The sequence below is a fragment of the Diadema antillarum genome, unplaced genomic scaffold (genome assembly GCF_040938485.1).
Source record: "Diadema antillarum isolate AM-2024a unplaced genomic scaffold, OU_Dant_1.0 scf00000028, whole genome shotgun sequence".
NCBI lineage: Eukaryota > Metazoa > Echinodermata > Echinoidea > Diadematoida > Diadematidae > Diadema > Diadema antillarum.
In genome coordinates, this window is record NW_027270917.1 from 6,920,943 (window position 1) to 6,935,110 (window position 14,168).

The 14,168-nt window shown below is 43.5% G+C and overlaps 1 protein-coding gene across 1 annotated transcript; it reads left to right on the forward strand.

Annotated features, from left to right (window-relative positions):
* The first annotated feature begins 268 nt into the window (after positions 1–268).
* LOC139736300 (methyltransferase-like protein 27) lies at positions 269–2,304 on the forward strand. The gene is made up of 4 exons (XM_071647031.1): positions 269–286; positions 681–816; positions 1,797–1,889; positions 2,117–2,304. The coding sequence occupies exons 1-4, from the start codon at positions 269–271 to the stop codon at positions 2,302–2,304; spliced, it is 435 nt and encodes a 144-aa protein (XP_071503132.1).
* The last annotated feature ends 11,864 nt before the right edge of the window (positions 2,305–14,168 follow it).

Sequence of the window (14,168 nt, forward strand, 5' to 3'; positions counted from 1 at the left end):
GCAATGGAATTACACTGCTACATTTCTGAAATATGTGAACCCCATGTCATCATCCTTGTTCAGTGTAATTTGTTTAAAGTTGTTCAAAGTATTGCTTCTCTGCTCAAGAACCACAATAAATTCCACAAATCTATACATGGAGTTGTCGATTTATGTACTACATGATGTGAAATTATGAAAATCGTCTGGAATGTCCCTTTTTACGACGAGCTTATCCTTGTTATTGTGCCATCTGCTTTGACATTGTTTGAGGTGCCTCTTGAACAGAATGGCATTTTGCCTGATGGTTTGACAGAAACCCCGACTGTTTTCTAAGAGTTTTTATCAGAGAGAATTGCTCTTTTGTTGCGCTTGAAGAGTTTGAATGGAAAACGAGCTCTATCCATTCTTTTCAATTTGCAATTAAACCTGCTAAACAAATACTAAGAAAATGATAATAGCATGTGGGATATTATTCAATATTTCTTGTTTGCAACATGTGAAGTATGTGATTGGAAAGGTTTTATTTTGCTTTGTCTGATGATGGACTTACTTTTAGCATGTTTGAAAATGACGCTTAATGCGTTTTTTGAGATCAAATCATTCACTCTCTAAACTTGTCATCGTATGCGAGTTTTATCGTACAATCGATGATACGAAGGAGTGATACTTACATGATACCTTTAATTTACCGTTAACAGCTGAAGAAACTGGGTTTCACAAATATCGTGGGCGTGGACATTTCTGACAAGTCTCTGGAGCTGGCCAAACTCACCGGTCTGTACGACAGCTTGCACAACTGTGACGTCATGAAGGACAAGCTGCCTTTTGATGACGGTGGGTTGAATATTTCAGAGGTGTAAATTCGACGCCGGAACAAAATCAAAACAAAGATTACTAATGACATATCTAATCTCAGTTAATGTTGAAACTGAAATTGAAGTTTAATGATTAGGATAATCAAATAGAAGGAAAAATACGAAAACATGAATCTGAGATCAGTGAGCCCTGTGAACTTTAATGGCACATGACATGTAGACATGTTAAAAGCAATGTACGTTTACAAAAATTCCTCTAAGCCTCACGTTGTATGGCAAGCATTGAGGGGGGGGGGGGGGGGGTGGCGAGGAACAATTTGTAAAAGAGCAATCATTGCGTGACATTGAATCAAGTACATTTTGTTCGTGAACAGGAAAAGGAATAACGAATAATCGCTGTACTGCAAGAGATCCGAAAGAACATTATTCAATATATTTTTATCGTCACAGTTAGGATATCTGTTTTACACACTTTTGTTTCGCTTTCCAGATTCATATTCTGCAGTACAGTGTATAAAAATATGCCATATATTGTTATTCACTCCTGAACTTAGCCTAACACAAACCAGGTGTGGGCGTCCCTTCGTTTGTTGTTTTGTGTTCTATGATTTCTCTTCACGTTGTATTTTTCTGGGAAACAAAATGCACTCGATATAGCACATTATGATACCAGCGAGCTCTATGTCTACGGGGCTATACGTCTATGAGGCGCCTCGTCCGGAGTTGGACAGGCTGGGACAGTAAGAAAACCTGTCTCGTGCAGCATGCGTAAAACAACTTTTCTTTCGCCAAAAACTATAGCCTCGTCGTAGGATAAGCGTCGCAGATCTAAAGCACGCTATATACTCACACCACAAATTATGAGGGACCTTTTCGATAATAAAGATGCACCTTGTCAATTCATTTGCATGTTGTGTGGAAAGCTGCTGGTACCATACGACTTTCCACTCCAGACGTTTGACAGATTGTTTTTAATGGAAAGTATTTACGTTCCCCCAGACTCATTTGATGCGCTCCTCTGCGTTGGCGGATTTATGCCTTCCCACGTGAACCAAGCCGTCTTTCCAGAATTCCGTCGTGTCGTCAAACCAGGTAAAACATCGGCTACTAAATCGTCAAGAAATTGCCTAATTAATTTCCACATTTCCACACTAACAAGTAAAGTACAAGTTGGACAAACACTTAAATAATTATTTCCTAAATCACACAACCGGGACGATGTTAGTTGTATAACTGAGACTACCTGTAACTTTGCAAACGTGAAATTTTGCTGAATAATATTAACTTACTGACTCTCCCTTTCCATTTTTTATGTCCAGGTGGCATCATCCTCATAGCGATGAGGGAGAAATACATTCACACTGCGCCCGAGTACCGACGGGGTCAGCTTGATTCTGCCATCGTCCGATTCGTAGAAGACGACTACTTCGATTACCTGTATCGACTTCGTTACCCTGGATTCATTCAAGACTTTGCAGGGATCATCTTCGCGCTACGCGTCAAATGAGGCAAAGAAAAGCATTGAAGCTTCCCAAGGTTTAAATCCGAGTAATAGTTAAAAATAATTATGAAATATAGCAGTTGGATTTTTTTTCTCTCGGTACGTTTGAATGTCACGTGATTTCCTTGTCTTGGTGTCACAGGTCTGCAAGTTGTTCTTCTTTTGATGTAGAATTATGTCTAAAATGACTGAGATTTAATCTCATATTTTCCTCCTGTCATCATACGCTGGAACAGGGATATTGATAAAGACTGGTCTATAAATTCCTGTGAAATGAGTTATAAACGTAAGTAATCGATGATCGTGATTTGTTTGTTGTTGCAAAAAGTCAAAGCACTACATGCTCATTCTCATTTATAAAGACCTCATAATGTTCACAAGTTTGAAAAGATTCCACCAAGTTCCGGTTTTTTTTTTGTTTTTTTTTTTTTAACCAGACGACTGTGCCGTGTTTACACTGAAAATTAGCAGTTGTTTTTCACTCGGTACATTTAGATTTGATTTCTTTGTCCCAGTGTCATAAGTCTGTTAAAGTTTTGTATACGTGTATGTGTGAGGGTGTATGTGTGTGTGTGTGTGTGTGTGTGTAAAATCATGTCTATAAACATGTTTGAAAATAAATGGGTTACTTTTTCTGGAAATCATCCTCTATTTCCCCCCCCCCCCCCATCATAGGCTTAAACAGAGATATTGATATGCGTCATCCACGTACGTACTGATCTGAAATTTCCTGTGAAATGAGTATAGAACCGCGTATTCAGAAAAAAGTGAAACTACTTACCTTACTTTTACTTTAGAATACTGCAATATTCTTTATAGTGTGTAACGACAAAGTATCGTTTAAGAATCCAGTATCATCACCAGACATCAAAAACTGTTCAACTTTTCAACTGTAAAAATATAGTATGACGTCAAGGAGGCAGGTCAATGGGAAAGGGGTGATTCTCATGTCACATGATGTATAAGGCGAAAGGGAAGAGATACAACCAAACAAAGCAATGTTAATTCACGAACAAGTTAGGTTAAACTTCGTAAACAATTTTGTTGCGTAAGCACGAACAGACATCCGACGATTTCATTGCTCCCGAGTTCAGAAGAATGATTTCTAAAAGTTGTTGTGTTTGCTGTTTTGGCATTTTTTTTTTTAAGATAAAACATTTTGTCCTGAAGGGAAGGTGATATTCACGAGTAATCTCATGCTGCCAACATGGTCCCACTCGTAAGTAATCGACAATCACGATAAGTTTCATTTCATGGCCGTTTTCATGTAATAGATACTTCTCAATATTTACATATTTGTATAAATACTACAATGACGTGTATTAAAATTGCGTTATACCAGATGATATATGTCTCTTTTGCAATTTACTTTAATAACGTGCCTATATTCTCGCCTCTATCTTCCCGAGACAACAATAACAATAACAAAAACAAAAGGGGCACATTGATGTGTAGTGAATTTCCCCTTGCTTTTTGTTTTTGTTTCATTCCTATTGTATGTATGTATGTGTATATATTCAGTTCAATTCAATTCAATCATAGTTTATTTCCAATCATCGAAAATCAAAAAACATAGTACAAAGTATACATGTGATGAAATATTGTTCAAACGTTTGCAAAAGATTCATGTAATATATATACGAGACAAATTATAGAACAACATATAACATGTACAATATTTAGGAAAAACACTGTATAAATACTTCGTGGGCGAGCGGAAAATAAATTCGATTATGGAACATAGTGATCAACTAAAGAGCAAAGCTTGTCGGACGTGGATCGCTGATAAATAATGAGTAAATTATATACTATTCTATAACAATATACATGTAATTATTTTGAGATACACCGGTTGGGAAAAAAAATATAGAATACCAATGCTAGTGCCCGGACACTGCTCACTGAACCACGTGTACCGGGAAAATATGACAAAGACAACACGTTCGTACACACATTCGATTACCCACACGTATATACACTGTAAGACGCGAGACAGTACCGAGAGGAGAGAAGACGGTAACAATACAAGTCTACGAAGAAAAAAAGACAGGAAAGGAAGAGGAGAGAAGAAAGAAGAGGAGTCTGCACACAGAACACGCCAAGTGCTGCGACATCAGGACAGGTGAAAGCTCAAGCATGAATCAAAACAATTTAAATTATCTAAGATTATAAGTATGGAAAGTAAATATTTTCTGAGTTTGTATTTAAATGTAACAATTTTGGGGGAATCTTTATATATATATATACATATATGAATGTATATATAATATATATATATATATAATATGAATATATATATATAATATATACATATTATGTATAATATATATAATATATGAATATATATATATATATATATATATATATATATATATATAATATATATTGTAACACAACCGGGACCGTTGTGTATCGATGTCGGGACTCTCCTGTCTTGGCATACAAAGGACTCAATTCTCTCTCATATCTCACCGCATTCGTACGTACCAGAAATCACAAATAAACACACCGGTTATTGCCACGGTAATTGAATTGTACATGGCACAAGCACTTTACTTGCCTTTATTCTCGGAGATGAACGAATAAAACGGAGGAAAGCATATCACGGAGTTGCCCACGACCCTTCACAATCCCACCAACTGCTTGTATACGGATTAACCACACACTGTCCTTACCCGGCCGTGGCTAGAACGCAACTGCCCATTTGTCACTTCCCGTACAGACTCTTATTCATACCGCGCGCGTGTAAACGCACGCCCCGTCCGTACCCATACACTCTAAGACAATGTGCGTACACGCACTATCATGACACCACTTTGTTACACTACCCCCCTCTAAAACAAATCAGTACTCTGACGGTGAAATAACAACGATAACAGAAGCGATGGTATGAAACTACTTTCCTGTCAGTGAAACAACTTTTATCTGACAGCCTTCTCATATATCTGGCTTCTTTCTGTATAACTATACATAATTCATAACTTTCCCTAAACAAGATGTTATGCTTTCTTCAAAACTAACTCGCTCTTTAGAAGTCAATGATTAATGGGAAAACACACTGAGCAAGCTTAAACACATCACTTATCTTACTAAGTGCAAAACATAACAAACATCAAAACCACCACCTGATATATGGCTTTCATACCTGTGGCAAAATTTGGTAACGACTCAGTGTAAAGTCGCATATTCAAATAAGAAGTCAGCCTTTAAAGTTAAAGAAACAAGATGGAGTTTATAACTTCTTACTCTATTAATAATTTTCATCTTGCGCCAAACTTCAATGAAAAAGAAAACCACTACACAGGAATGTACTTATTTCCAATTTTGAGAGTCATATTACATGGAATGCATACTCATTAACAGTTGATAATCACTTATCCCTTGTGTTGTTTTTTTGTTGCAATCAGTATTCTAACTTAAAAGCCAGAAAACACTACACAATTACAACTCTTTCCTTCAGACCTCTAGTATTCTGTGATAGAGGGTATCTTAAGACATAACTCTCTGACCTCCAATGCTTAGCCAGCATGAACATCGATGTTACAAATAATCAACGTTTTCAACTCTTCCTTGTATCTGAACTCACGACTTAAACAATCCTTATCATTGCTATACTGTCATGATAGAACATGTTATAAATATTGTCTCACTTTGGCCGAGAAAATACACAAATTGAAACATACTTTATTCTTGATTTCGCTACTTCGAAAGAGGCTCTTGTTTTCTCTATTCACAAATCATAAGGTAGAGTAAAATTAACTACAGCTTTTTTAAATTCATAACACGCTGAACTTAATGGCACTCCTTTGTCAGGAATCTGGCCTCCAGGTCGACTTCGAAGTCTGTGATGGTTTCCTCTTGGCAGACGAGGATTCCCTCCCGAAAGGTCTCCCTCTTCACTGTTTGTTTGATGCTTTTCACCCTCCCTTTGCATTCTTCTTCCAGGTCGTCTGTGGTGAGTGGCACATCTATTTCCCCCCGGTTGACTTTGTGAAGTTTGGTGGCGCCACTGGTTTGCCGGTTGCCTTCAACGGAGTTGTGCGTAACCATTCGGTACTCCCTCTCCTTTTCTTCCTGGAATACTTTCATGCCCCGGGCGCCGTACCATGTGGTGGTACTGTTCTCCCTTACTCTAACAGGCATGTCTTTCCCGAGCTGGACGCGTCTGATGTCAGTTTGGAGCACAGGAAGCACATCGCCGGGGCCATCTGACTCCGTGACATCCTCGGATGTACTATCCGCCGCCCGTTGTTCCGTCTGTAGTAGAGCCCACATCCCTCTGGCTTTGCCAGACAGAGGTGTTTTACCCCCCTCTTCGACATACTGCCGGGTAATGGGCGACACTCCGATCACAAGCTGGTCTCCACATCCGTCATCCGGGCCGGCATCTCCGGTTTGGTCGACGTTCGAGGGCCGCTCCCTCGTGCCTGACTCCTCCCGTGTTGGCTTTGGGGTCGCTGTGGACCGACCCAGTCTCCTCTGCTCCCCAGTCTCGCGAGTCTTCCGCAGTGGGGTGCTTCTCCTCCGCGGACTCCGGCTTCTAGGGGTCCTCCTATGGGGACTTCTCCTATGGGGGCTCCTCCCTCTACCCGTTGGACTCTTCTCTGCTGGCATGTCGCGGTGTGTCTTTTCATGGGCCCGGAGGTTGTCGATCCTTCCGTAGCTTCGCTTGCATTCGTGGCACTCAAAACGCCTCGGAAGCCTATGCTGACTTTCGATGTGTCTCTGGAGACTTCGGTGGTGGCCGAAGTACTGTTGGCACGTGTAACACTTGAAGTTTCCACCCATAGTGAAACGTGGGAACCTGCATCAAAACAGAAAGAAAGGAACAAGGCTGGTTCCTTCAATTAAAAAACCCAACCTACGTATTATACTTGTAAGCTAAAGGGAACACAAACATGGCATTTATTCACCACATTTCAAAAGCCCAATCGTTTTGGGGCCATTCTCTGCCTTGGAGGGTTTCGACGTGGTGCCGGGATAGGCATTCGCCTAGGTGCTGGGGTGGGGATATCCGGTTCGGATTCTTGGTCAGGGGGTATCGTTTCCAATTCGGTGTCTGGTGATGTCGGAATATCCTCTCTGATCTCTTTCTCTGTCTCATCCTTCTCGCCGGGAAGGTAGCTTGTTTCTACTTCCGGCTCTTCGATCCAGGATTCCAACGGTTCCCCTTGATAAGGCTTCAACCGGTCTGAGTGAACAACTACCATTTTGCCATTGGGTTTCATTTGAAGTCTGTACACGACGTCGGAGAGCTTATGTGTCACGAGATATGGCCCTTTCCATCTTCGCTGTAGTTTCGGAGACAATCCCTTTGTCTTTGCGGGGTTGAAATACCACACGAATTTCCCTACTTGTAAGCCATCCTTTTCCGCTCTCTTGTCATATGTCCGTTTCTGGTGTCTAGCTGCTTTAGCTAAATTCACTCTAGCTCTTTGATGTGCTGCTCTCATCTTCTTCCTCAGCTCGTACGCATAGTCCGACTTCATTTCGGTGTCAATTTCTTCGTCTTCCCTGGTCGCTTCCATAGTAAGATCAATGGGGAGACGTACCTCACGCCCTAACATCAACATATTCGGTGACTCTCCTGTTGATTCCTGGGGTGAGGATCGATAGCCAAATACGGCCAGAGGAACTTGTTCGTCCCAGTCACGCTGCTTTCTGGTCGGGTCGATCATCATGGACACCATGGATATGAGCGTACGGTTGAGCCTCTCTATGAACCTGTCAGATTTCGGGTTGTACGGCGTTGTGCGAGTTTTGTCGATTCCCAGGATAGAGCACATCTCTGCAAACACTTGAGATTCGAAATTTCGTCCTTGGTCTGAGTGCAATACTTCCGGCACTCCGAATCTGCATACAAATTCATGGACAGATTTCTCAGCCACTGTCGTAGCCGATTGATCCGGGATGGGATATACTTCTACCCATTTTGTGAAGTAGTCCCCCACAACTAACAGATATTGTTGCCTCTCTCTGTCTCTGGGAAGGGACCAACGACGTCCAAGGCAACGCGTTCCATGGGCATCCCGACTGATCGTTGTTGTAGAGGTGCGCGTCTTGTTCTGACAGGAGACTTCTTGATGGCACATGTGTTGCACATACGAATGATTGATCTTACGTCTGCATCCATTTTTGGCCAGTGATACCTCAGGCGAACTTTTGCGATTGTTTTCTTAGTCCCCAAGTGCCCTCCTGTATGACCAGCATGCAGTTCCGCCACTACTTGCTTCCGGTACTTCTCTGGAAGAATAATCTTCCACTGTACGACATCTCCACTGTCGGATTCCCAACGCCGATGGAGGACGCCTCGTATCATTCCCAATTGGTCCCACATACGCCAGTATGACTTTGCGATGTTTGACTGCAATTCTACATTGGGCCAGTCTGGTCGGATACCCTCCTTTTCTTTACACTCGACTACCCATCTGATCGTGTCGTCGGCAAGTTGTGCCTCTCTGAAATCAGAGAGTGTGATGGAGGGCTCCACGTGGACTGCCTTTACCTGCTGGTGGAATTCTGAGTTTGCTACCGGGCTCTCCTTATGTCTTGTGTTTGGCTGTGGACAATCCCCTTTGATGTTATTGCACTGAGTACAATCCTTGCACGGCCGCCTGGAAAGACTGTCAGCGTTCGCATGTGACCTCCCCGCACAATGCACAATGTCAAGGTCATACTCTGAGATGACTTGGAGCCATCTGGCCTTGGACATCTCGGAAGTTCAGAAGCCAGGTGAGAGCTCCATGGTCCGTCCTGATTGTTGTCCGTTGGCCATAAACATATGGCCGGAACTGTTTCAGGAAGACAACGACAGCCAGTAATTCCTTACGTGTTGTACAATAGTTCTTCTCGGCTTTGTTAAGGGCCCTGCTAGCATAGGAAATGACTCTTTCCTTCCCATTGATTACCTGCGAAAGCACGGCTCCTATGCCCTCGTTACTAGCATCAGTGTCTAAGATGTACTCACAGTCAGGAATTGGGTACGCCAAAATTGGTGCCTCTTGTAATCGTGCTTTCAACTCTGTGAAAGCAGCCTCGCAAGCTTCGGTCCATGTAAACGGTTGACGTTTCTCGGTCAGTCTGTGTAGAGGACGAGCGATGTTGGAGAATCCCGCGATGAATCGGCGGTAATATGACGCAAGTCCCAAAATTTTTTTGAACTTCCTTCACAGTAGTGGGAGTTGGCCATTCTTTAACCGCTCTGACCTTCTCTGGGTCCGTGGCTATTCCTTGGGCTGAAACGACGCTTTCCTGGAACAAGTGACACTTTTTTGCCTTGAGTTTTAGACCAGACTCTCTCAAGCGCTGGAAGACTGTCGCCAAACGATGTAGTTCCTCTTCGACGGTCTTGGCATATACGATGATATCGTCCAAATAGACCAAGAGAAGATCCCAGTGTAGCCCGGACAAGACACGCTCCATCAACCTTTCAAAGTGGAGGGCGCATTCGTAAGGCCAAAGGGCATTACGTTCCAACAATACAGACCTCCTCTCACAACGAATGCCGACTTTTTCTTCGCGTCATCGTCAAGCTCGACCTGCCAGTAGCCCGAGGCAAGATCGAGGGTTGAAAACCATTTCGATCCTCCAAGGGCATCCAACGAATCGTCTATTCTTGGAATGGGATATGCATCTTTGATCGTGATCTTGTTTAGACGCCAGTAGTCAATGCAAAACCTTTTCGTGCCACCCTTCTTATTCACCAATACTACATTGGAAGCCCACGGGCTATCAGAAGGCTCGATCATGCCAGTGTCTAGCAATTGTTTGATTTGACGATCGATTTCCCTTTGTTCCTTTGGAGGAAATCTTCTGCGGCGTTCCTTGAGAGGTGGTTGATCCCCTGTGTTAATTCCATGTCGCACTTTGTTCGTGCATCGATGTCTACGTCAGATTTTGCAAACACATCCTGATATTCACATAAGAGTTTTGCGATATCGTTGTGGTGTGTTCCTTCGACTCCTTGTTTGGCCCGTTCGTAGAGGTCTCTTAGATGCTCAGGCACCTCTTCAATCATTCCGGCATCTGTGGGTTCTGTCTGTTTCTCTTCAACATCAGTCACAAGAGTGATGAATCCAGCAAGGGTACCCTGCTGAACAACGCATTCTTTGTTACTTGGGTTGTAGACTCGGATAGGCAGGGTCGTATCGTCGGCCTCAACTAGTACACGTGCCACTAATATTCCTTTCCGAGCTAGTTCATTGTGCGCAGGCTCAATCAGACCAAGGCCTGTCCTGACCTTGCTAGACCTCACGTGACCTGAAATTAGTGCCTCGTGTCCAGCAGGTATTCTGGTAGTTTCCAAAACTACTACCCTCGCACAGAACGATGTTCCTTGTCCGTTGGTGCATCTGATTCTCTCGCCCTTCAGGTTCAATTCCTTGGACTTCAAATCTAAACCTGTCTGGTTTTGAAGGAGGAAATCCATACCGAGTATTCCATCAATTTGGCCAGTGTTACCGAAAACAACTTGCAATGACGAGATACAAGCCCCAATTCGAAGCTCGATCCAACCACTTCCTAGTGTTGAAAGCTCACTACCATCTGCATTCCGAACTCCTGAGATGTTGGTATTCAAATGTGGCCTTTTTACTCTAGAATACGGTGATACAGCGTGGACGACAATATCGTGTCGGTAGCACCAGTGTCTACCAGTAGCATAGTCTTGATACCCCGTACTTCCACTTCAACGAAAAGGCCACTGCGAGCCACGTCGGGTCGTGTTCGAACAGTTGGTTGTATCTCTGGGACTGTTGGCAACTCATTCATTGTTTCACGGTATTTGTTGGCCCCTAATTCTGATCCAGCCTCCTCTCGGGCCTCTGAGTCGGCTGATCCTCGTTTCCCGAATTTTTGACCTGTTCTTCCTTCAACTTGTTTCTTGTCTTTTGCGGGCAGTCTCGTTGGAAATGCCCTTTCTCATGGCACTTAAAGCACCTCCGATCTGTTCTTGGTGTGCTCCATCCCGGCTGTCCTGTCCACTCCCTGTTTGCTTGTGGTTTGGACTCTAGTCTTTCTCTGATCCACTTCAGTTCCTGTCTCAGCTCGACTATCTCTGTCAATGAGTTCCTTTCCAGGACTCTGGATTATTTATATCTCCTTCCAGTTCTTTGTTCCTCCAATATTTAGAAATTGTCGGTAGCCAGTGCAGCCTGAATGGCTTCGTCCAGTGAAGTAGGCTTGGAACGGAAGACTCCCTCTCTGACAGACTGATCCTCGATTGCTTCCGTAAAATGGGTTCTCGCAAGACGATCCTGTGCTTCCTCTAGTAATTCAGGATAGGCGAGCATGGACAATTATCTTACCGCTTGGCCCAACTCCTGAATTGTCTCTCTTGGCCCTTGACGGCGGTATCGCAGTTCAAGTAGATAATTCTCGGCTAGCTGTCCGGGACCGAAACGCTTTTCTAGAAGGCCCACCAGTTCGTGATATGAAAAGCCTGATGTTTCACTGATCTTCCCGCCGAGGGTTTTCAGGGCAGGCCCCCTAAGGCTGGCAACGAAGAATACTTTCGCCTGGGCATCATCCCAAGCATTTGCCATTCGACATGCTTCAAAATGGCCGATATATTCATTCCAAGGAGTTTTCCCATCGAATCTGTCCGGAATGATATTAGGTTTTGAAGGTGTTGTGTGTGCGAAGTGTGGTTCGTCAAGTTTTCTTTCTTGTGCAACTACTCTTGTTGCATCAGAAACCTGTCTTTCCATGTGGTGAGGTTTTTCTCCTTGACGTGGTTGCGGTCGTCTGCTATGTGCCGGCATCCTTAAACCTGTCGATGTCTTTTTCCACTCACGAGAAGAAACGGGAGGTCCTCGGTGATGTTCAAACATCGGTGAGATAGGTCTCTCATCCGCTAGGACACCGTCGTCAAATATGCTCGCAGTACGTGTCCGTTCTCGTTCACGTACCCTCGGTTGATTGCTCCAATTCGAGCGCGCCTGCAGGTGATTGCTCCAATTCCAAGGCGTCTGCAGGAGGCAGCTGTAGGTGAAGAGGCGCCTGCAGGTGGCGTGTAGGTGAAGAGGCGCCTGCAGGTGGCGTGTAGGTGAAGAGGCGCCTGCAGGTGGCGTGTAGGTGAAGAGGCGTCTGCAGGTGGCATGTAGGTGAAGAGGCGTCTGCAGGTGGCGTGTAGGTGAAGAGGCGTCTGCAGGTGGCGTGTAGGTGAAGAGGCGCCTGCAGGTGGCGTGTAGGTGAAGAGGCGCCTGAGGTGGCGTGTAGGTGAAGAGGCGCCTGCAGGTGGCGTGTAGGTGAAGAGGCGCCTGCAGGCGTGTAGGTGAAGAGGCGTCTGCAGGAGGCGTGTAGGTGAAGAGGCGCCTGCAGGTGGCGTGTAGGTGAAGAGGCGTCTGCAGGAGGCGTGTAGGTGAAGAGGCGCCTGCAGGTGGCGTGTAGGTGAAGAGGCGTCTGCAGGAGGCGTGTAGGTGAAGAGGCGCCTGCAGGTGGCGTGTAGGTGAAGAGGCGCCTGCAGGTGACATATTGGTGAAGTGACTCCAGGCGAGCCTCACGGGAATACGTCTAATACGATGTAGAGGTGAAGCACCTTTGCGTACTACGTAGGTGACTAGGCTTTACGGCGACTTGTAGTTAACGCAGTAGATTGCACATGTCGGTGACGGCGCCTTTAGGCGTTGTGTAAATGAAGTGAATAACGAAATTTGAGTAAGATCGGAAAATCTTGCAAACGATACGAACTAATACAATCAAAATCCCTCAATATGCCTGACAGATCCCACCGCTGCCACCAAATGTAACACAACCGGGACCGTTGTGTATCGATGTCGGGACTCTCCTGTCTTGGCATACAAAGGACTCAATTCTCTCTCATATCTCACCGCATTCGTACGTACCAGAAATCACAAATAAACACAACGGTTATTGCCACGGTAATTGAATTGTATATGGCACAAGCACTTTACTTGCCTTTATTCTCGGAGATGAACGAATAAAACGGAGGAAAGCATATCACGGAGTTGCCCACGACCCTTCACAATCCCACCAACTGCTCGTATACGGACTAACCACACACTGTCCTTACCCGGCCGTGGCTAGAACGCAACTGCCCATTTGTCACTTCCCGTACAGACTCTTATTCATACCGCGCGCGTGTAAACGCACGCCCCGTCCGTACCCATACACTCTAAGACAACGTGCGCACTATCATGACACCACTTTGTTACAATATATATATGAAAACATAGCCTACATAATATCATGCATATTACCATCACGAAATATGGAAATATACATGATTATATCATACATTCGAGCTATACGATATGAATATATACACACACATATGAACTTTTTGATATCCTTTTCTTATTTACACAGTCATATTCGCACAGCCATACATTTTTGTTCTTGTCCTTCGTGATATGGTGAAATATAGACAAAAGGAAAATGGAAAAAAGTAAAATGAAAAGGAATAAGGAGAAAAGATCTTTGTACTTTGTGTCTTTGAATACGTCAAGGAATTAAACTGAGAGGCCTTGTTTTCATTTGTACTGAAGTTGAGTTTTTATTCTCCATTCCTCATGTTAATCATAGTTTCATGTATACCACATAATATTCACGTTAACTAATTTTCATTTGCCATGTAATAAAATAAAAAAACACGAACAATCATTGTGCATTAATATATGAATAAATATGCATATCATATACATATATAATATCAAATATATATGCATAAAAAGAATATGCAGGCAAACAGACAGAGATATATAATATATATATATCTCTGTCTGTCCCCTTCTCTATAATTATATTATAGAGAGAAGGGGAGAGAAGGAGAGGGGAGGAAGAGATTACTATTTAATATATTTAGGCATATAAGGTAAGTCATGCAAAAAGTACATTATGTAAATGCCTGA

Excerpts from the sequence above, each read along its gene's own strand:
- LOC139736300 (XM_071647031.1), top strand. Across the intron at positions 817-1,796 it reads CAAGCTGCCTTTTGATGACG|ACTCATTTGATGCGCTCCTC; the intron begins GTGGGTTGAATA and ends ACGTTCCCCCAG. Across the intron at positions 1,890-2,116 it reads CCGTCGTGTCGTCAAACCAG|GTGGCATCATCCTCATAGCG; the intron begins GTAAAACATCGG and ends TTTTATGTCCAG.